Source organism: Pan paniscus, chromosome 12 (genome assembly GCF_029289425.2).
Source record: "Pan paniscus chromosome 12, NHGRI_mPanPan1-v2.0_pri, whole genome shotgun sequence".
NCBI classification, from domain to species: Eukaryota; Metazoa; Chordata; class Mammalia; order Primates; family Hominidae; genus Pan; species Pan paniscus.
The window spans coordinates 68,148,754-68,173,656 of NC_073261.2; the positions used below are offsets into that span (position 1 = coordinate 68,148,754).

A 24,903-nucleotide genomic window follows, 5' to 3' on the forward strand; every position below is an offset into this window, starting at 1 on the left:
TGTTGGGATAAGCTTTGAAGGAATATACAGAGCCTTTAAAGGGAAGGAATGGTGAAGGCAAGGTTGTAGCAATAGAAATGTGCAATTTATTTTTTGACTTTGGAGTAGATCAGTGGCTCACATAAGGGGATTAACATATTAGGGCTAAACTGAGGGGTCTTGACTACGAGGCTAATGATTCTCTATATGCAGGTGATAGGGACTCATTGAATATTTTTGAGCAAGGGATTGATATGATTAAAAATGTATTTAGGAAGATTAGACACAGAAGGCAGAATGGATTGGTGTACAGAGAGGAAGTAAAGACACGCATTAGGAAGATTGTTTCTAGTAATCCAGATATGAAGTAGTTAATGCTTAAACTTGAGAGTGGCAATAAAAGTGGAAACTTGGATGCTTTATTCAAACATGAAGGTCTTCAGTCTGTCTTTTGAAGCAGTCTGCCTGTTGATGTTAATACTACTTAAATGCATCTAGATGGCTAAAGAAAATAAAAGCTAAATAACTTAAACTCTTGGTCAATATAAGTGCAGTATTTTATGAGCTATGTAAAACACATTTCTTCTACTTTGTTTTACTTGATGACATTCAGCTATTAACAGGGACAACAACAAAAACATTCCTGAAGCCTTATTATTAACAAACATTTTAAATGTTTAAAAAATTTAACTTATAAAGAAATATAGCAAATGATAAATACTAAATGGAGTGCCAAAGTAAAATATTTTATTTCTTTAGATTTTATACTTCAGTTTTATATTTGCTTTGTCAATTTTAGAATATGCTTAGCTTAGTGATAATATCTAAACTCCTTCTAAATACAAATCTTAATTCTTATTTTGTGGGCTTATTGTTAGCATTTTATTTAAAAATTGGAGCTTTCCAATGATGATAGTTTCCTAAATCATTATTTGAATGATTTTTATTTTATTTAAGTGAATGAAAGTTATTTATTTCCTGTTGTCTAAAGTGAGATGTCCAACTTAACATAGACTTAAAAAAAATTTAGTGACATGGTCTCTGTTTTTCACCAAGGCCAGAGTGCAGTGGTGCCATCATAGCTCACTGCAACCTCAAACTTTTCAGCTCAAGCAAACCTTCTGCCTCAGTCTCCTGAATAGCTGAAACTACAGGTGCACACCACCATGACGAGTTAGTTTTAAAAAGATTTTTGTAAAGATGAGGCCTCACTGTGTCGCCCAGGCTGGTCTTGAACTCTTGGGCTCAAGTAATCCTCCCCTCAGCTTCCCAGAGTGCTGGGATTATAGGCATGAGTCACTATGCCCGACATGAAATAGACTTCCTTAGACAAACTGATTTGATATCACTTGTAAGAGTTTATCACTCTTTTTTTCCTTTAAGATCTCTTCCATACACCAAACACCAAGATATTTTTTTCTGCCATAAATTGATACAAATAGTCTCTATTAGTTATATCATAGGCTAGGCCACTATTAACAAAGAGAAATGTAAATCCTCAGTAGTTGAAACAAGGTAGAATTTTATTCATCTCTCATTTAACAATTCAGAGGTAGGCAGATGGTCAAGAGTGGGTTGGTGCCTCTCTTCACAAGGACATTCAAGAATCCAGGTTTCTTTTGTTTCTCAGCCATCCGCTGTGACTGCATTGTTCAGTAGCCATGTGTGGCTATTGACATTTACATTTAAATTAACTAAAAAACCCACTAGCCACATTTTGAGTCCCTCATAGACACGTGGCTGGTGGCTACCGTTTTAAACAGTGCAGATATGTCATACCTTCATCATCACAGAGTGTTTTGTTGGTTAGTGCTTTATAGTGTGTTGTTCCTGTCCTCATGATCTTTACTAGCTCATATTGGCCTGTCCAAGTTGTAGTCTACAGGAAAGGAGAGTAAGAGGAGGGAAGAGAGGAAAGCATAGTTCTGTTATAAATGAACCCCCAAAAGCACACATCACTTGTGCTTGTAGTCCACTGGCCAAAATGTAGTTATATGCCAACACCTCCTTGCAAGGGCAGCTAGGACAAGTCACTAGCTGGGTGAAGTGGATCCTGCTAAAACTTGGTTTTATTGAGAGTTGAGTGGGGGCAGGGATCCTATTACCAAACTGGAGAAGGTAAGTTAAATACTAGAGGGCAATTGACAATCAAGGTCGCATATACTCAACCTATTAATAATCACAGTAAGGTTTCTTTCTGTGCCCCAAACAAAGTGACCAGGAAGCAGCATGGGTAAAATGTACCTTGATCTTAAATGGCCATGCTGATATTAATCTGAAAGTATAAATGTTTTTTACTGCTTTATTTAAATTGCGTCTTAAAGTTTAACAAAATCAACCTCATGGCCATTTTGGCTTACAGGCCATATTTTTGAGCGTGGCACTTTTTCTGTAGTGTATTACCTCTCTGACTTACATTGTGGGATGATGATAATTTTATGTTATGTGATTGCAAACAAAGAACTAAAGAGCTTTTATTTCTGTGTTATTTTATAGATGTTAAAAAATGATTTTAAACATTGTGATGGTGAGCAACAATGTGAAGTACAGAAAGTAGTAGGTGGTGATTTAGTTTTTTCTTCCACCCCTCTTAAACGTGCATGCCTTCTCTCTCCCTCTTTATATTCATCATGGTTATGAACTATTTAAGGCTTATAAAGAAAAGCAGTCTCCCATATTATTTTCTATCCCCAGTCTTATTCTTTGAGACAAATACTTTGAAATATTCATGTTTACAACTTCCATGTTTCAAAATAATTTGCCTACGTGCAATATTTCTTTTTTAGGAATTATGAACTGATTAATGAAAAAGAATTTAGCTAATGTATTATTTCTCTTTTGCTTTTCTTTTTTATTTTTCCATTAGCTTTACTGTTTCTTAAACCTCTTTCACGTCCATTCAATTAAAGATGGTATCTCTTGACTTTCAAATTAGCAATTACAGATTTTATTGTTTCTAATTTTCCATTCTGGTATCTTTCCCATTTCTACTTCCCAATTTTTGTCAATTCTTCATTTTAAATTGTAGTAGTCAAATATATTTACATTAGTCTCTATAACTATAATTAAGTCTTTTAGCATTGCGTATTCCTGGATTCTAAAAATTGTAACTAGTAACAGTTTAATTTTTTACGACTACATAAATATTTTTAACTGAAAAGTTAGTGGCAGAGTAATTACCATTTTTTAATGCAGTTTTATTGTTTATAATTTGGTTTAAAGTTTCTTCTTCCCCCTTTTATCATGTACTTAAAAATTCCCATAATTTCTGCCAGTATATCAGTCATACTCTCTATCCTGAACACTGCATTTTTGCCAGCTGTTTCTGCCTGGAGTCCTTGTTCTCTCTTCTTTTCTGTTTTATCAGCCAGTGCTCTTTTAACTACTCTACATTTTCCTAAAAGTTGTTGAAATTTGCTTTAATTAATACTATTCCTTCTTCTTTTTTTGTAACTGTAGGTTTATACCTTTGAAACATTTTTTAAATGATTAATTTTTCTGGAAGTAGAGAATATAAATGCATGTGCTTAACATCTTGAATCTGAAGTGTGGGAGTTTTAAGAGTCAGGTATTGATATATCTGAACTTTAGAGTCATATGGTAAAACGTGATAAAGACATTCTAATTTTTTTTGGAGGTGAAGCATTTACAGATATAGCTGAAAGAAAATATAGTCATTGTTATTTTTATGTGTATAAAACACTTTCTAGAATAGTTTTACTTTTGTTTTCTAAGACCCTAGACTTTCTACAGATTATGATAAAATTTCCATTGTATTATTGAAGATAGATATCTTCAGATTTAGACATATTTTCATTACAGTGTTTCACAACTTCATTGTGCATTTCTTGAAATTAGCCCATTTTATCATTATATAGTACCTGGTCAGTATCTAAATGGCATATAGTGATATTAAAAAAATATATTTCCTAAGTTAGGAGGCTTATATTCTGAACTCCAATGGGTCTTAATATCAGCCTGGGTGATGAGTTTTGCAATACTCTTAGACTACTTTTTATCTTTATCAGAGAATAGCATTGTAAAAATGTCAAAAATATCCATATGCCCAGTTCACTAGTAAATATACTGCTAAATTTGAATCTTTTTGGCAGTAGCTTATGCTACTCAAGGGACCGTATTTTTACAGAATTATATATTTCAAAGGATATTGGTTTCCATTGTAGAAAATTCATGCATTTAGGGTAACTTAAAGCCAAAGCAGTTGTGCTTGTGCTATATGTTTAGAATATTAGTCATCTTGAATACATGCATAGGTTAAGTGTCAGAAGCTAGATATCGTGCAGAAAGAAAATTTATTGTTAGGAGACCAGGCTGTACCTGTGCTTATACAGCATTTTCCTTAGAGGATCAATTTGAGTATATGAACAAATACCAGCTAGATTTTTGTACGGTAACATTATTGATAATATAGGAGAAGTTCATTGAGGAGAAAAACAAAGGGAGCATAAAAGTCTCATACTGTATGAAACTACAGAAATGGATCAAAGAGTTTGACAGGAAGTTTAATGTGTACATAAGTAGAGGCTGACAGGAACATGCTATGTGTGCCAAAGGTTCCAGTGATGGAAAACTGAAACATAGTGCTCACTGACCACAGCATGAGCCTTGACACACATTGTAAATAATCCAGAGATATATGACTGCATTAAGTGCTAGGCTGGTATATGAACGGCAGTAAATCTATAGCAGCAGAAAGGGTTGGCATGCAGAAATTGCTCTGATTAATTTTTATAATGGATTAATAGGAATATAGCAAATATTTTCATTTCAAATTCTACCATCTCCAGTTCCCCTCTCCAGCTCTCCCCGGTGTGATCATTTTTTATTCTCCTCTGCTCACCAGACTTGTGTATGCGGATACCTGCTTCAGTACCATCAAGTTAAAAGCAGAAGATGCTTCTGGTAGAGAGCATTTAATCACTCTCAAGTTGAAGGCAAAGGTATGTGCCTTGTTAAACTGTTATTGTGATCAGAAAATACTTTGTGAAATGAACTCTGTGAATGCTCTCAATGTAAGGAAGTGCTAGTTGCATCTAAAAATACATATATCATGCTTTAAAACATTGATTTTTGGAAAGCCTCAAAGAATTTATTCACCACGTTTCCAAAAGCCTAGACAGTTTTATGTCATATTTTAGTCCAAATTTGCTCAAAATACAGACTTTATAACAAATACTACAAATACAATTTTATAGACTCAGAGTACCATGGTGTTAATTTTGTAACATCCTACATGTAACATGTAGAAGACAGTGGACACTTCCACTATCCCAAGTTGTACTGAGAAAATCTTTTGCATTCAGCTGTTACTATAAATTTCTTTTGTAGTTCTTATTCTTATCTGTGATCCCCACTCCCTAACACAAACAACATATATGCATACTTTTTTATAGTTTGTTTGCTTTGGCTGGGGTTTTTTGACTTAAGTATTTTAAGAATTTGCCGAGGTTATGCCTCTATTTATAGATCCCTTATAGGATAGTGATCTATAATCACAAATTTTATTGGCACAAAACATGGTTGTTTCATCTTTATTTTTTAGTTCTAAATTGTGAATTTGGACAAATAAGTAAAATAAACAAGTTTAGCATATTAATCATTTACCTAGTAATCACTGGAGAAACATGAGAATTTGAAGAAAACCAGGATGTCCAACTTTTTTTTTTTTATTATTCTTGGAGTCATCAATCAACTCTTTTTCAGAAGATTGTAGTGATGAAAAAGATCAATTGTGTTTGTCCTTTTTAAAAATGTGTCTGGCATTTAAGCTTTCCACAAGAGAAAATTAATATCTAAAGCTGTACTGGATGACACAGAAAAGTTGATATCTTATAGTGGTTCTATAACAGACAGGTTGAGAAATGACTAATTCTCTCACACACAGAATATGTATGTAGGTCTAATTTTAAGATCCATATGTGATAAGTCTTGGAAAAAATTAGTGGGATGGAAATCTCATTATTTGTAAAATAAGTTAGATAATTATTTTTATTAAATTGAAAAGATTTTTATTTTTTAGTTTGTAAAAGTGTGCTTTTTTTTTTTTTTTTTAAGAGAAATTTGCCTTTATCCTTCCAAAGGGTCACATGTTGCCAGTGGCAAGGGTTCTGTCATTTCCTTCAAAGCTCTATTTGTTTATATTTTGTACCTTAGTAAAATAAGCCGTTTTTCTATGAAGACCAAAACTAAAGATCTTAAATACACCCTGTCCTCATTTTTACAAGCTCTTCTACTTCCTAAGAAGATGTTGCTGTAAATTTGTGCTGCCTTTAACTATACCTACAAGATTTTAATCCAAGTTGATGACATTTAGTTCATTTATTGGCAGTATTCAGAGTGAGGATGTGACAATTTAATATGGTCCATTTTGTCTGCTTTTTTCTATACTTTTTCAAGGTAGATAAGATGATGCTTTTAGTATTTCTCTGGAGAATATTTTCCAGGGTCAGTTTTGCAACATCTATAGTTACGAAGCACTTTTATAGATACTCTCGCAAAAGAGAAGAGAAAGCTTTATTTAAGCTGGGAAGGAATTTGGCAAAAAAAGAAAAAAAAAACTGTTTTGGAAAAACAGAAGCATGTAACTGAATCTTATGTTGGTATGATTTATGAGAATCTTTCTCAATTTAGCTTAGCTTTTATATATACACCATAGCTGTCTTTGAGATGTGATAATTTTTTTTTTTTAGGAAAAAAAAGTTAGTTCTAGATTGTGAATTTGGACAAATAAGTAGAATAAACAAGTTCAGCATGTTAATCATTTACCTAGTAATCACTGGGGAAACATGAGAATTTGAAGAAAACCAGGAAGTCTTTTTTTTTTTTTTTTTTTTTTTTTTTTTTTTTTTTTTTTTTTTTAGGAAAAAGGTATAGGTATATATAAACCACCAGCAACTAATTGTCAAAACTTTTACTTTCAAAAGTAATTTACAACAACAAAAACTCCACATATAGGAATATTAACTGAAAAATATTTTAGGAAACAAAAATTTTAGGGAAAAAAAAAAGAAATTGGGCCTGTGATTGTCAGTCAACTACACTAATAGTTGAAACGTTAACTGTATGTTAAGAGTATATTATGCAAAATCTTAATCCAAACTAAGTTTTAAGTGGAATGCTGAATTTTTTTTATTAATAACATACCTCAAAGTAGGCTTTTTTCATAAATACACAAACTTTTATTTCTGTTACTTGATTTTTTAAATATACAGTAAATAAATGCATTTGTTCTGTTTATTCTGGAATACATACTTACCCAATTCTACCACTTCCCCTCACGATCTCCAAGAAACTCACAAAGAAAACAAATACCTATTTTGACTAGATGTCCTTTATTAAAAGTAAATATGTAAATAAAAAATAAGTAGAAGTAAACCAGATAAATTTTTTGGTTTTTATAGGTATATTTTTATGCAATGCTTACAGTGCATTCAGTACTGAATTACCTTTGCTTTACAAAAGAAGTAGCCCAGGGCTTCCTCAGCTTTGGTCAATCAAGATCAGTACTACTTGAAAAACAAATTACATATATGCATCAGAGGGTGGGCACTCTTTCTCTGCTACAATTTGTATGTATTTACTTGGGGATCAGCCTTACTGCTTAGGTAGTCTAATCACAGAACAGACTTGGTTAAAATTTGTTTTAGAATATATTAATATTATAGAGTCTAAAAAATACTGTGTGTGATAAAAATATATACTTAATATTATGTAATCTTTTTTTTTAGTTATTGATTTGATTTTCTGCAAATGAGATTTGGAGAACTATGTTTTACTTGAAAATAATTAAATACTATACTTATTTTTCAGTTAATATTCCTATATGATATGGAGCTTTTGTTGTTGTAAATTACTTTTGAAAGGAAAAGTTTTGACAATTAGTTGTCAGTGGTTTTATATATACCTATACAACTTACTATTGAAAAGTATCTTAATTTTGATCAAGTTACTTTCTTATATTGTATTTAGTCATCTACATTGTAGTTAATACTATTATAATTCAGAAGCTATTCTGAAAATGAATATCTAGTATGCTAGTTTATATTTTAATATTTATGATAAATCATCCAGACTTATATAAATGTTCTTTTTAAGCTCTGTACTGTTATGTGAAGTTTGTTATATAAACAAAATTGATTTTGCACATGAATGTAATTAACACATATTGCAAATACTCATTTAACTCAGATATGAAGTAAAGCCACTTGCATAAAGATCAGTCTAATTTATTATATACATATTGTATTACAAATATAAAAATATATTTGAAAGATGTCATTATCTCAGAAACTACATACTGGACTCATTTATATACGTAGGATCATATATTTGCTCTAACTTGCTTTTTTGTTTAACTATTTGTGGATCTCTTTCCATATCAGTACATTGATACCATTTACTATACTGAATCCTACTTGAATGTAGTATCTTACTCTCTTTTAGCATAATGAGCTGTGTATGTACTTAATGGGGCCACAGATACTTTACTTTGTGTATCTACTCCAAATACAGTAAACATTTCATTAGTCTTATTTTATCTACATTGATGATTCATTGAAGTTAGAGAGTTGATATTGTTCATTGTCAGCATCACTAAGATAAATAGCAGCAACTCAAAATGAACTAAATTTTCCATTTTTGACCCATAGAGGTTTCAAGTGCACATTATTTTTAAAGAATTTTGACATTTTAGAAGGAAAAGAGATTTTGTATGTAACACTTCTAGTTGAGTTTTGTCATTTTTACATGTGAAACAGCCAGAGAAATTAAATGACTTGTTCAAGATCATACAACTTAGTTAGCAGAGCTGGAACCAAAGAAAGCTGAGGTCTCTGTCTACATTTACTTTGAGATAATCACGATTTTTAAATATGGTATACAAATTGTTTTTCCAGTGATTACAGCAATGATACTCTGAAGCACATCATCTGATATTTTTAATTGTCTGAAAGAGAACTTCCTCTTTTAATTTCAGCATGATCTTTCTTTTTTTTTTTTTTCCCAGAAGTAGACCACTGGAATATTTTTATATGATTTCTTATCTATTTGCCTTTGTGTTAATTAGTTCTACATAGCCAGATTCCATTAGTCAGAGTGTATATTGATAGTAAATCTTTTTAGCCAACTTATTATTGTAGCTAAATGTTAATTTTTTTGAAAGTGTTGATTTCAAATGTTTGTTAAATACTGTAGTGATTTTTTTCTTCCCTTTTACTTACCCAGCAGAGTACTGAAAAATAAGAGGCTGAAAAAAGTGAAAGCCTAAAACTTCTTTTAAATAATTTGTCAAATGAAAGTTTTCCTAAAACTAATTTTCTTTCAGTACATTTAGCTTTTTAATGAAAAGAAATGGGTATTTTTAATTACATGTGACTTTGAAGAATCAGAATTGGATTATAGAGAAATCATTAACTATGATTCTCTAATAAGGAAATTGATTTTAAGAAATTTTATGTTTTGCCTTTGTTAACTTAAAAACTTGGTTTGTCCTCATGACTGCCACTTTTTATATGACTAGTTGAAGAAATAATTTTGTATTTAGCAATCTTTCAAAGGTTTTTCTTGCTAAAAACTGTTTTATTTTTTCTTAATAAGCCAGAAGATATTTCATTCTTTTTATTTATCTTCTTGCTAAAATTAATATCTTTAATATAGAAAATAATTTTTTAAATTGACAGCTATATGTATTCATGTTTGTGTATTTCTTAATTCCTTTAACTGATACTGCCTATTTAAATAGTGACTGATGCTATTTGAAATTAAATTTAGGACTAGAAGAAAATTAAATAACTCATTTGATCTCTTATTTTAAAGATAAACAGAGATCCAGTTTGGTTCATTCCTCAAATCATAACTTCAGCAGCTGACACAACGCTGACTTAATTCATTACCTTTTACTCAACACCGATTGCTTTGGCACTTCCAAATCACCAAACTTTCACCTCCATAGGTTGACTATAAATAAGCTCTTCACATCACTATGAAAGTGGAGCAAAAATATTTATATGTAATACATTTGCAGTTATAATAATATGTTTTCCCCCAATATATCTCGTTTTTCTTTTTTTTTTTTTTTTTGAGATGGAGATTCACTCTGTTGCCCAGGCTGGAGTGCAGTGGCGCAGTCTTGGCTCACTGCCATCTCCGCCTCCCAGGTTCACGCCATTCTCCTGCCTCAGCCTCCCAAGTAGCTGGGACTACAGGCGCCCACCACAATGCCCGGCTAATTTTTTGTATTTTTTAGTAGAGGCGAGGTTTCACCGTATAACCAGGATGATCTCGATCTCCTGACCTTGTGATCCGCCCGCCTCGGCCTCCCAAAGTGCTGGGATTACAGGCGTGAGCCACCGCGCCCGGCCCCTAATACATCTAGTTTTTCTAAAATACCTCAGTGATATTAACACACAGAAGCAAAAATGGTCTAATTTTATGCTTTTTTAATAGTATCCTGCAGAATCACCAGATTATTTTGTGGATTTTCCTGTTCCATTTTGTGCCTCCTGGACACCTCAGGTAAATTCTCCTCAGGTAAATTCTTAAATTTGTTTTAAGTAATTAAAAAGTACAGTTGTCCCAGAGTATCCATGGGGGGATTATTTCTTGGGCCCTCTGTAAATACCAAAATCCATGCATACCCAAATCTCTTATATAAATGGGACTTTGTTTATAGCCTGTGCACACTCTTCTGTATACTTTAAGTTATCTCTAGATTATGATACCTAATACAATGCATTTGCCATGTAAGTAGTTGTTATACTGTAAATAGTTTTGTTATTTATTTATTTTTGAATATTTTCTGTCTGCAGTTGGTTGAATCTGCACATGTGGAATCCGTGGGTAGGGCCAACTGTAACTGTTTTTACTCAGGTAGTCATTATAGGTTATGAAGTAATCTTTGTTTTTTCAGTTTTCCTTAAGCATTTATTTATAAACACACCTTCTATAATGCTTCTTTTATATTTCCTTACAGTTAATGTCCATTTTCTTTCTCCCTCTCTACACGCACACACAAACACACCCACTCACACCCACACCCATGCGTAAATACACACACACGCACACACACACACACCATCCAGCCTGTAGATATTTATGCTTCATTTTCAGTAAACATGCAGAAGCACTTTTGACAGACATTTTCCTTTAAATTTAAATTCCAAAGAACTCTGTAGAAAGCAGTGAATGGTAACTGAAAAGTTGAGTGAAATGTTTTATATTGCTAAAACTTTTGACATTGATTACATAATATCAGAGAATCCTTTTCAGAGGAGAATGAATTATGACTGAAAACATAAACCTTGGCATTTCTACTCCATTTTTATTGTTTTAAAGTATTTGTCCTTAGTTCATCTTTAAACTTTGATTATATTCTTTTATTTTGTGCTTTAGAACATTCAATATTTTGAGTAGAGAATACAGAAGATTCTCCTGCTTCTGTCAGTTGAATTTCGCAGTACATTGATGATATTAGCAAGATAATGTTTTTTAGAAGTGCACTGTAAACTATAACATAGATATAAGGTGGTATGATTATCGGTAGTACTATCCATTTCATGTGTGTGATTTTTAAGGATGTGGCACAATGTGATTAGTTAGGGCATAGTTCTTTCACCAAGTAAATTGTGGCAGTTGATAGCAAAATGGAGAGAACATTTTTATTCTTAGGCAAAGAGAAAAAACATTTCTAGTGACATTTTACAAATATTCCATAAATGGAGGCTACTCATTTTGGCTATAAAATTTTGGTTAGATTTAAATAAAAAATTATGCTTGTATTTTAAAACATGAATACATGAGTAAAGTAAATATATAAGAAATTAGTAAAAACATAAAAAGCCTAATAGGATTTAAATAGTCTTGTCAAGGCCAAAATGCCATTTTAATTATATATTGTATTTATCCAAAAATTATTTTTCTCATATCCTTTTTTTGTTTTTTTTTTAAAGTCCCAATCTCCCCACAATGGAAGTTGAGAAAACATAGCAAAATAGAGAAGAGAGAGCCTGTAATTTGCTTTTGGTATTTTGATGTATGCTATAAGTAAAATACTATGTTGATTTTTTTCTATTAAAGAATTGGAATTATGCATAAATTTTATAGCTTTCTTTTTTTATTTTAAAAAAATTTCATGAGACCCATGTCCCTTTTTTTAAAATACACATTTTCTATTTGGCTCTGGAAGTTCAATCTTGATGTTTTAAGTGAGATCATGAGAAAATATTATAGCTAGGTTGTGTTACTCTTCCCACGTGTTATTTCTAAATTATACTTTAATATTTATCACAATTCCAAGGTTGAAAAATACACTGTTTATGAGTTTCTTTGTGTTTTAGCTGTAGATAATTCTAGAAGTTTCCCCAGGCATTTATCTGTGGAAAAGTTTGCAATGCCATGAAAAGATTGTTTAGTACTTTATTTTGTTATTTAACAAAATCAGTTTGTGACTCTCTACTAGACTGGAAAATCTTTGAAGGCAATTTCTTTTAAATTTTATATCCACATGCTCAGTGCCTTATTCATATAAGCATGGAATAAATATTGTATTAATAATATTAATTCAAATTTAAGTTTCAGGTTTAATTGGGTCATACAAGTTTTGTTTTGTAGTAACTCTAAGAAAATGTAGAATTCGTAGTAATGAGTGTTATAAATTCTTAATTTGTGGAATATACTGAAATTCTAAGCAAAATACAGATAAATTAAAACAGCCTTTTATCACAACTCAGATTTGACAGATGTTAATATTTTGTCACTTTTGGTTCAGATACATCTATATTTCTCTTTTTCTTAAAAATAAAACATTTTAAGAATAAGACCTGACCCCCTTTTCTGTCCCTCCTTCCCATCTTTCCTTTTTTTGCTTCTCTCCCTTTAAATAGTAACTGTTTACCCAAAATTGGCATATAGGCCATCCGTGCATACTTTTTGCCATATTTGTTTATGCCATATTTGCAGTCTCTTTTTTTAACATTATATAATTTCAGTGATTTATCCATAATCTTATGTTTGTCTACTATATTTATTTTAAATACTTTATATTATTCCATTATGTTAATCAGCAACTTGATTTATCTGTAGCACTACTGATAAGGTTATTCACAAATTCTGACAAACAGTGCTGCAGTGAACATCCTTCCATGTTTCCTTGTGCACATGTATGAGACTTTTAGTATGGGTTTTTCCTAGAAGTGAAAATGCTGGATTTCAGGCTATGTGCCTCTTTGGGGTTACGCAATATTGACAAATTGCCTTCCCTAGATTGTTGTATAAGTTTATATTCCCATTCAGCAATGCATATTCTTTCCAAGCTTTAGTCTCATCTTAGTCTGACCTTCTTATAAGTTTATAGTTATTATTGTGTCCATAGCCTTAGCCTATATTTTTTTCCTTTTATTATAAACATTTTATCTATATTTTGATACTAATTTTTTGTTAGTTATATGGGATATAAATATCTCTGTGGCATGTCTTTTAACTTTGTATATATTTTGTCATACAGAGTTTAACTTTCAGTCTGGTCACATCCTTCTCTTGTGGTTTCTGTTGTGTTTCAAATAAAATCTTTCATACATTTTTCTGAAAAGATATTCTGCTATAGTTCAGAAAGTTATTTTTGCTATTTAAGTATTTAAGTATGAGATAGCCCCTATATTCTATATGCTTATACAATTTGTGTCTTCTTCTTTTGTGCGGGTTGGGGGCTGATTTCACAGTTTTTCTTTTACACATGCCATTAATATTTAGAAAGTTTAAAAAATATATCATTTACCTATATCATAAGGACTTTGGATGGTACCAGCAGTGTGAACTCTGAGTCTTTTAGACATGATAAGAGTGTTGATAGTTTATGTTTTGAAAATAAGAAGAAATGTGAGACTTCTTTGTTATGTGTGATCTTTTTTAATTGGCTGGCTGAAAACAATTCTGCTTGTGGGAGTTTTTTTAAAACAATTTTTAAACAGTTGTCTCTCAAGCAATATAAATGTTACTGTTGTAGTTTAATAGCAGAGTTAGATTTAAGAGATGGTAAATAGATTTCAGATAATTGATTTTTTAAAAATCCCTTTCTGCTTTTGTGTATTTCCTCTTTGGAGTCAGTGTTTCTGGACTTTAAACTTGGAAGATCTTTATTTTTCTTTTTTTTTTTTGTGATATAATAGACATGGCTTTGTGGCATCCATATTAAAAATGGGTAATTTTCCTTATGGTCCCTGTCTTCCTGCTGGGTTGATAATGTTTTGATGTATTTTTCTTTTGCTCTGATGAGAGGTCTGCTGCTGCTGCTCTGACATATTCATTTGGATGAATAATTATAACTTGCACAATGTCAAGCTGAAGATGGTAGGGTTTTGTGCGTCATGACAAGCCTAGTAGCCAGTGCAGGTGTCTCACAGCATGATCAGCAACAGCCAGTGTATTCTGGCTCAGAGGAGACATTTAGAGTAGTAAGAAATCAGCACCAAGGGCAAGGCTGCTGCTACTATTGCTGCCATGATATGTGCCAAAGAAGCACAAAGTGCTTCTCAAAGACAAGTGTCTAAGCACCTCTTTCTAGATATTTGCTTTATTTGTTTGCTCAGTTAATCTTTTATAGATTTTAGCATAGACGATGAGAACATCTCATAATTTTATTCTACTTCCTAACATCACAAATGCTTCAAAATATATCCTTAATAATTGTTTTATAATTTTACATACAGGTCAGATGTGTAAATACTCTTGACTGAGACTGTAGAATGCCTTAATGTCAGATTTTAAGTGCATTGATATTATGATTATAAAAAAACGAAATTCCTTTTGTCCAGGTCACTGATCAAGCAAAAATGGATGTGAAAATTGCGATTTTGCCTGTAAGTGTGCCACTAAGTGCAGGCTTGGTGAAGTATTCTTGCCATGGGCAGTTGGAATCCTCAGGTTCAGTGTGGTGTAGTAAATAGTGGTCTTTATATTTTTTTATGATGGAAATCTTACATTCTTGGAATAATGCCATGAATGCAAGAAGAGCAAAACTAATGATAAAGCCGCTGGCTGATAATCTGATGGTGAATGAAGAATTTGTAATTAAAGGAGTCAGTCCTGTTACATAGCAGGGAGCATTATCCATTAGAGCAGTATACTAGCATTTGGGTATTCTAAGTTGTGTTTACAATTCAGCCATTAATTTAATTGCATTAGTTCAGACAAGTCACATAACTGCCCTTTGCATCAGTTCATATGTACTGTATATGGAAATGGTGAACCTTTTTTCTTTTCATGGATATGTAAAGAAAAATAAATCGAGTTTAAAACAAACACAGTGTTGGGGCAAATCCCCCAGTTTTTCACCGTAATAATCCTGTGGAAGTTCTTTTGACCAACTGGATTCTTTTTCTTTCCATTTTTTCCTCTGCTGTTTTTGTTGGAGGACTTACAGTAGTGGAATTTTATTCACTCTTAAATTGGTTAATTTCTTATGCTTTTTCTTTTTTGGCAGTCTTACTGTTGCCACAGTGGTATGGCTGAAAAGACATCAAAGGGATCAAAACAAAGAAAATTTATTATTGAGATTATGTGATATGGTAGAAAAAGTATAAGCGTAGCAGTCATTTGACCTATAGACTTAGTCACCTATCAGCTGCCTTTCTTTTATTTTTCTTTCTCGATAGCTAATTATTTATTTAAAAAGCAGCCTATATTGATTCTAAAAAAGAAGAGAAAGAGGAAAAATACAAGCAACTAAAATTAAAATGTAAAGTTACCATTAATGCTTTTATTTAGGCAGTAGTATTGAGGTGTCATTGTATAATTGTTTTGAAACTATGCTTGTCACTTAACAAAGTTTCATTTAAAAAATATCATTGATAATACTGTGCATTTGTTATTCCAAATCTTAGAATTACTTGGGTTTTAGTTACAATTGGGTTTACGTTTATCCAGCAAATTAAGAATTAATATGGCCAAAATCTAGAAAAACATTATCTCTACATTTACTTAGGTCCTTCAGTAAAGTAGCAATGATTTCTTAATCTACATGTTACATATTTTTGTTGAATTTTTTCTTAAGTATTTTAAAATTTTTGTTATTTTTAATGCAATCTTTTTAATTGTATTTTTTAGTTGATCATCAGGATGTGGGCAAGCTATTGATTTTTTAAAATGTTTTATTTTGATGAAATATGTGAACATAGCTTCAGAAGTTAAGTTTGCAAGGTCTTTTGTTGTTGTTGTTTTTGTTTTCTTTTTAGAAAAAACAGCATAGCCTTCATCTCACCTGTTTCTCCAGGGGCAAACACTTTTGGCTGTTAGCTGATTCTTTCAGTAGTTAATTTGTCATTACATGCTTTTGTATTTATACTACTTTTTGTTTTAGGCATTATCTACTAAATTCCACCGTAGATAATGAGGAGTTTGTTGTTTTCTCTACCTACCCTCACTCCATCCTATCTTCCTGCTTTCCCCAAATAACTATATTGTAATTTGGATAATAATATTCAGTGTTTACATTATTATGAAGATATTTGTATCCTATGTAGATATAAGTAATGTGGTTACTTATGTCTAATGTAATGTGGTTAACTGTGATTAATTTTCCTTTGTCACCCTCGTTTTTATTATTCCTAGAGGTCACTTTTTAAAAAACTTTTCCATTTCTTTAGTTTTCTAAGTTGTTATAACTCATTCAACCTCCATATACTAAAATACCAATGGTATTTCTTAAGTAAATGTGTTTTATGGGCAGTGGGATGGATATATGACTTTGAATCTCACTTACTTGCCAGATTAAAGAAGATATTATATCGCTATAGTTTCAGTTGATTTCTAAGATTATAAAAATTGGTTTAAGCTTTGTAGAAGATTTGAGATCTGTGCATTTTGAGCACATGAGATACTTGTGGAATGGCAAAGCTCTCTCATGAATTTAAAGACCCAAAGAAACTAGTTACATGGAACAGGTTTTTTTAATCAAATGCCTTCATTGGTATGTTAACTGATTTACTTGCTGATGTTAATAAATATGACTTTATTATAGACCTTCACAGTAGGCTTCATATCTGCTCAGCCACTGTAGCATAGTATAAAGAGAAAACAGAGTCTTAAAGTCTGGATCAAATTCTGGCTCTGTCTTTACCAGTGCATGACCTTGTGTAAATTACTTATTTATAAAAAGAGAGAAATAATATCTGTGTCATAGATTACATATGAGAACAAATTGGGGTGTTGTATATGAAAATCCTTTTGAATTGTAAAATGCTGTACAAATGTACAAAGTGATGTAGGGAGTTAATGCAGTTTGTAAACTGGTGAACTCTTAATATAGTGAGAGCTAATATGGGCAAAGAAGTAGTCTCTCTCCATGTGTAATGGTATTGTATATTTGTGGATTTATACACACGTATCTGTCAGACAGCAATTATTATCTATATATTGAATTATGTATATGTTAAAGACTTTAAAGACAGCATTTTATTTACGTGCAGTAAACAAGGAGTTTTCTATGCTCAAAAATGAAATAGGGATGATTAATGAAAAATCATGGTCAATCTCACCAGGCTACGTGGATGTGGAAGGTGACTACATATACATTGTACTATAAATAACAGAGATAAGAGATGTTGAGAGAAATACTGTTTGGTTTCACAGTTTTATTGGTTAATATATTGTGAGTACTTTGATGAACTTAATGCTTAATGTTATGGTTTGGAGTAACTCAGTAAAATATTCTTATATAGCAGGTGTCCTAAGTAAGAGAAAACATGTGAGTATCAGTCTCCAAATGACTCCTTTAATGTTGTGATCAATATTTTAAAATACTTTTGGATAAAAATTATTTTTTTCAATATTAGTGAAGCAAATTTATTTTAATGCGAGTATAATTTATTAACATTCTCTCATGTTTTGTTCCTGACAGGGACTCTGGTAAATTGATACACTATGTCTATATGTCTATTTGAATTTTTTTTTTTATAATCCAGGGGCTAATTTGGAATATGTGGGTGTTTATATGCTTGTGCATGCATGCATGTATGTATTTATAAGTTTTAAACCTTCATTTCTGAAAAACATGCCCATTGGAGAATAAAGATCCAATAGGTTGAAGACAGAAATGATAGATACTTCAGTGACAAAAAGTGTTAATTCAAATATGACCTCCTAGCATCACTAAGAAATGTTAATACTTAGAGCTAGAAAATATTCCCCCCTCATCTTTTTGTGCCAAAATAAAAGTTGAATTTTAGAAGCCAAACCAATTTATTAGATAGATATAGAATTGGAAAATATTGGAGTTTGTAAATAGTAGAGACACTGAGACAGTATTAATTAATTAGTTAAATGATGTCACTGTTAGTTCCTTGGCTCTGGCTGTGAGAATAACATTGTCAGCTAGCAGCAAACTGGTATTCTTTCTATTAGTTTTGAACTTACATGATGTAAAGGTTTTTATGATTTTTTTTTATTTCATTGATTTTAGAGTGATGAAAAATTAGATATAGCTAACTTTTTTCTTTATGGATGGTAGCACCCTTTTGGGTATAACCTAACTGGAACAAAAAGCTAGTCTTTTTTCTTTCTTTTTTTCTGGTCCACTAATTGGCTTGGCCTTTTTTTTTTTTCTTTTTGAATAGTCCACAATATAGGATGCTAAGGATAAGATTGAAAGTACCTACTTATTTTCAGCATGTGCTTGAGGAGCTTGCTTTCTTTCACTTTTCAAAAGTGGAATTGCTATAGTTACTCTGTGATGGCTACACATGAGGTGACTATGTTTCATTTGGTCCTGTGGGCAGATACCCTTTTCACATGAATGAAAAACACTAGCAGATTTTTTAAATGATCGGTGATCAGTGATCAGTTATAGTCAAAATAACTTAAGTATAGAAGAGGTGATATGTTCTTTACGGATTGCTTGACAGATAACAGTGTTTGACCAAACAAATTCAGTTACAGATATACCTGTAGAAAGAGTTGAAAACATCAATGAAGCCTGTAAGTAACTTCAAATGAACTGAATATTTAGATTTATCACCTGTTTAAAGATACCTGATGGAGATATTGCAAGTAATACTAAAATTAAATTTCTTAAAAAGCTTTATTTCTTAATATTCTCTTATTCTATTTATACTTTTGGAATCCCCCAAAGATAAAGAAAAAAAAAGGATTATTAGGGGATTTATCTGCAAGTATTATAGGGAAGAATAAAAAAGATCAGAATTGAAAGCAACTGTTGCAAGTACCAGAAAATTATGCTATTAATTTAAGTGTCATCATAGCACAAAAGATCACATTCTGGCACTTTGTGGAAATTATTAAAATACTGGAAATAATAGTACTTAAGATGAAGATATTATACGCTAAGATCTGGTTAAGTGACTGACATTATTACTTCACTTCAGGTATTATGAAAGTAACAAAATGCTTTTAAAGATAATAAGCGTTACATTCTGAGATTGGCAGTGTTCATACTTTCCTGCTTAAGTGCTTTCCTAGCTCAACATAATTTAATAACAGTTATGGGGAAATAGCTAACATCTTAGTTCTCACATATATCTTTCCCTCTTCTCCAATATATACACATTTATATATCTATATATACATATAAAAGTAATACAATTTTATTCTTTTAAGTGTTGGGTGTATGAACTCTTCTGCATTCTTTGTCCTTACTGTGAGGATTGTTACTATTTGTGTTTTTTAAGTTCCTAATTGTTGAGAAAACTAACGAGAAGCTGTTAGTTTCTACACATCTACTGCTGTGTAGATCCATTACTGTTCATAAATCAGAATGACTGGTTTTTTAAATAGCTTTATTGAGATATAACTGACATACAGTAAACTGAATGTATTTAAGGTGTACACTTTGCTGAGTTTTGACAAATATCTACACACATTAAATTGTCACCACAATCAGGATAATAAACACATCCATCACATCCCAGTCACCTCCTTCCTCATTATTGTCCCTCCCTTTAGTCCTTCTCAACCTTCCCCCAGGGCCTCAGGCAACTACTGATGTGCTTTATGCTACCATTGATTTGTTTGCAGTTTACAGAATCTTATATAATTCTGGGTACTTTTCTGTGCCAGTCTTTTTTCCTTGGCATAATTACTTGGAGATTCAACCATGTTGTAGCATGTAATATAGTTCATTCTTTTTTTGGTAAGTATTGATGGATGTGCGACATATTGGCCATTCACCTTTTGATGGGCATATGGGTTGTTTTCAGAATTTGGCTAGTAAAATTTTCTCCAAATTGATCTAGAGATTCAATGCAATCGCAGTCAAAATCCCAACAGCTCTTTTTTTTTTTTTTTTTTCCTAATTTAAGAAATTGACAAAATTATGGCTGGTCGCAGTGTCTCACACCCGTAATCCCAACACTTCAGGAGGCCGAGACGAGAGGACTGATTGAGCCCAGCAGTTGGAGACCATCTGGGCAACATGGTGAAACCTCGTCTCTACAAAAAATACAAAAATCAGCTGGGTGTGGGGGCATCGTGTCTGTAGTCCCCCAGCTACTCAGGAGGCTGAGGTGGGAGGATCAGTTGAGCTCAGGAGCTCAAGGTTGCAGTGAGCTGTGATCATGCCACTGCACTTCAGCCTGGGTGACAGAGAGACCCTATCTCAAAAAAAAACCAAAAAACAAAAAAAACCTCGAAATTAAGAGAATTATTCCAAAATGTATGTGCAAAGGCTGCAAAGGTCCTGTGATAGTTAAAATAACTCTGAAAAAGAAAAAAGTTAGAAGACTAACACAACCTGATTTCAAGACTTAAAAATCTACTTTTTTCAGGATAATATGGTATTTTCATAAAGGTAGACAAGTAGATCACTGGAATAGATAATTCAGAAATATACCCATACGTATACAGACAGCTGTTTTCAACGAAGGTACAAAGATAGTTTAGTGGAGGAAGGACAGTCTTTCAACACGTGGTGCTGAGACAATTAGATATCTGTAAGTGAAAATGACCTCATCGATCCGTATACAAAAATTAACTTACAATGAATTATAAACAATGTAAAAACATAAATATAAAGCTTCTAGAAGAAACACAGGGAAAAGTATTTGTAACTCTAGGCTAAGCAGATATTTCTTAGTATAACACCAAATGCAAGGTCCAAAAAAGAACAAATTGATAAATTGGTCGTCATCAAAATTAAAAATTTCTGTTCTTGAAAGACACTATTAAGAGAATTAGAAGCTAGACTGGAAAATGTTTGCAAATCATATATCTGATGTGTTTAAAATATATAAAGAACTCTCAAAGTTCAATAATAAAACTCAAAATGGACGTTGTTTTATGTATACACACGTTCTAGATTTTTCAAGGATAACACTTTTACTACCATTAAAGCTTTATATAAATTTATTTCATGTGTAAAAAGTTTTCAAAATATATTTACTTAGCTCTTAGGGAATTGAACTTATGTCAGTTGCTTGTCTTTTTCTGCCTAGAAATCAGGTAATTCTTGCTTCCAACTTCACTTTCTTTGCAACACTTTTTTTTTTATTATTATACTTTAAGTTTTAGGGTACGTGTGCACAACGTGCAGGTTTGTTACATATGTATACATGGGCCATGTTGGTTTGCTGCTCCCATTAACTCGTCATTTGCATTAGGTATTTCTCCTAATGCTATCCCTTCCCCCATCCCCCCGACCCCACGACAGGCCCTGGTGTGTGATGTTCCCTGCCCTGTGTCCAAGTGTTCTCATTGTTCAGTTCTTACCTATGAGTGAGAACATGCGGTGTTTGGTTTTCTGTGCTTGCGATAGTTTGCTGAGAATGATAGTTTCCAGCTTCATGTCCCAACAAAGGACATGTACTCTTCCTTTTTTATGGCTGCATAGTATTCCATGGTGTATATGTGACATATTTTCTTAATCCAGTCTATCATTGATGGACATTTGGGTTGGTTCCAAGTCTTTGCTATTGTGAATCATGCCGCAGTAAACATATGTGTGCATGTGTTTTTATAGTAACATGGTTTATAATCCTTTGGGTATATACCCAGTAATGGGATTGCTGGGTCAAATGGTATTTCTAGTTTTAGATTCTTGAGGAATCGCCACACTGTCTTCCACAATGGTTGAACTAGTTCACACTCCCACCAACAGTGTAAAAGCATTCCTATTTCTCCACATCCTCCAGCACCTGTTGTTTCCTGACTTTTTAATGATTGCCATTCTTACTGGTGTGAGATGATATCTCATTCTGGTTTTGATTTTTGCAACACTTTTTACTCAACCACATTGCTTCAGTCAGCTTCGTGGTGGTGTATGTTGACAAAACAATTCACTGCAGTTCTGCCACTTTACTTCTTTTTGCCCCAGGGATTTTCTAATGCTGTAAGACCAAGGATGCTTGTGGAACCCACAAGGCATACATACATATCTACACCTGTAAGTGTGAGAGACTGAATCCCCTTTAGGGCAATTCAGCCAGTGGCATGGAAGCCAGAAAAAAATGCTCTTGCATTCTGGTTCTTGGACAGGAATTCTGAGGAACTTTTTCTACAGCTGCTTACATAGCTACCATTGACTACAATAACCAGCTTGAAAGCACAACCTTATTTTGGCATTCCCTACTGTGTTTCACTCTTTCCAGTCCCCACTCTTCGTTCCCTGAGTTCACTTCCAATAAATTTTCCCCATACATGTCCTTGTCTCTGGCTTTGCCTTCTGGGGAAATCTCAAGCTTGGGCCAATTGTCATTGTTGTATGCTACAGATGAAGATATGTAGGACAAGGGTCCAAATATACCAATCATACTTATGGCCCAGAAATTTACCTTCTTAAAGAAAATTCTGATGTTTGCTTTTTGATTATTTGACTTATTTTTCAAGATTGAACAAAACCTATGCAATTATATATGACCTCCTAAGCAGTATAACTTGGCAGGCCTTCTTTAAAATCAATTTATAAATCAAAGGCTGCACTAGGCTTCTCTCATATTATTTCCTTGCCCCTAGAAAATTGTAATCTTCTTCACAGTTGCTGTCGGCTTCCTTTGACTTGTCACTATTTGAAAAATTTTCTGTGACTACTGTATAACTAACAGTGGGTAATAGGCACTGACTTCTTAGCTGCACTTTTACCTGGTTTGCAGAATGTAAGAAAAGTGTTTCTCAATATTTCCATGATAGGTACTAATATGTTTTTTAAAATGTTTAGACCTAAGTGTACAAGTAATTCAGCAGTGGAAAATAACACTGTACAAGCCAAACTACTGATTCCTTGACTAAAATTATATTCCCTAGTCATGGAACTAACAAAATTTTTGTTTATCTCCTGATTGCTGAACTTGTGCTTCTTAAGCAATAATTCAAAAATGAGATACATTTTAAGGCTTTAGAATAATGATACCCAGTTTTCGAGTGGTTTATTTCATTTATTAAACATGAGCAAGAATAACCAACCCTGTCCTTACCCTGCTTAATTATCGGGGTCTTTGACTCATTCATAACTTCCAGCATAAAAATTGGCAAGCATTGCCAAAAGCAACTGATGGTGCTTCAGTGTTATAAGACTATTCAGGAAGTAGAATAAGCCATTTAGTTTTTTTGTAAGTTTGTGATTTGGTGACCTTTGAATAGAGTAACTTTCTAATGGTTCATGATCTCAAGGTTTAAATGTCAGATATGCTAGTTGGATGGTTTGTTCAGAAATCTTTTCAGTATGTGTGTTCAGAAACTTTCAGGTGCATTAACACAGAGATCCCAAATACAGATCTTTTCACGGACGAGCCCATATACGGAACAGTCAGGGTAATTCTGATTTAGGTGCAGAGAATTTCATTAAGTGCCTTAGGAGAACTTAATATTGGATTGATCTCTTAATATCTTTATGCTTTCTCTTTTCAAATGATGTGGAGATGTCTATTTTTTTCTTAAGATTAATTCTTTTTTCTTATTCTTCTGATCTTTGATTTTTCACCATAGGAAGATTAGATTCCATATCAGGGAATATTTCCCTGTTAAACTTAGCTTCTGTGCTCCCTCTGCATGTAGTATTATAGAGGTAGTTTTCTAGTTTCTCGTTTGGCCTGTGCCTCTTTTTTCTCCTGCAGTCCTACCCCACGTTAAGGCATACCAACAAATAGATTTTTTAAAGTCTGTGGTGGGTTGGTGTGCCTTCAACACAGACCTTTGCTGCAAACCTTTTGTGGAAGGCGAAGTAGAATGTACTTGGCTATTATTTATTCTCACTTTGTTTTATGTTTCCTAACTTTCTCACGATGTTTCCTCCCGTTTTGGGGGACTTTTTAAGGACAGGATGTTGCTGAGAATTGTGTTCTTTTCCTTCTCATACCATGCTAAGGCTAAGCTGAGAGGCTTCTGCATTAACTTGATTTCTAGGATACTTTTCTTCCTGTAAGACAGTTTATTGCTTTTGGGGCATGCAGCCTTATGTATGTATGTTTAAGGGTTGTTTTCTGTTGCTAATTTCTGTTGTCTTTAATTTTTCTCTTATATTTTTATTCATTTCCTTATTATTGTATGTATGCACAAAACAGACGGCATTTTTGCTTTGATTAGCAGATCTAACCGTTGCAAAGTTCTGGTTGTAATTTTTGGATCTTCACTGTATTTAAGCTGTACAGTTGTTTTGCTATTCCTGTTAAGAATTTGTGGTTCAAAACCTATTCCAAAACTCAAGAGTTTATTGACTATTGCAGTTTTTCTCCTATATTTTAGACAATAATAGTAGATTTATAATGCATTTTTTACTTCTCCTTTAAATACATGGAGATATAAAGTATAATGTAATCCAAATATTTTGATTCTCATATAAAAGGTTTTTGATTCTGATGTGAAAATTATTTTGATCAAAGAGTAAATTGTTATTGTATATTAAATCATATAAATAGACATTATTTATATTTAATGGATATATTCATATTTGTTAAAATCTCTTTATAAACA

General features: G+C 32.4%; 1 protein-coding gene across 4 annotated transcripts in view; it reads left to right on the forward strand.

Annotated features, from left to right (window-relative positions):
- Positions 1–24,903, forward strand: part of FANCL (FA complementation group L) — an 82,400-nt gene that overhangs the window by 32,570 nt on the left and 24,927 nt on the right. For 2 of the 4 annotated variants that reach the window (XM_055107912.2, XM_008956272.5), the window contains exons 6-7: positions 4,844–4,940; positions 10,444–10,527. In XM_055107912.2, the coding sequence (XP_054963887.1) occupies positions 4,844–4,940; positions 10,444–10,527 (181 nt within the window). The remainder of the gene's footprint in view (positions 1–4,843; positions 4,941–10,443; positions 10,528–24,903) is intronic. The other 2 variants (XM_055107913.2, XM_003830851.6) reach the window with 1 other exon arrangement.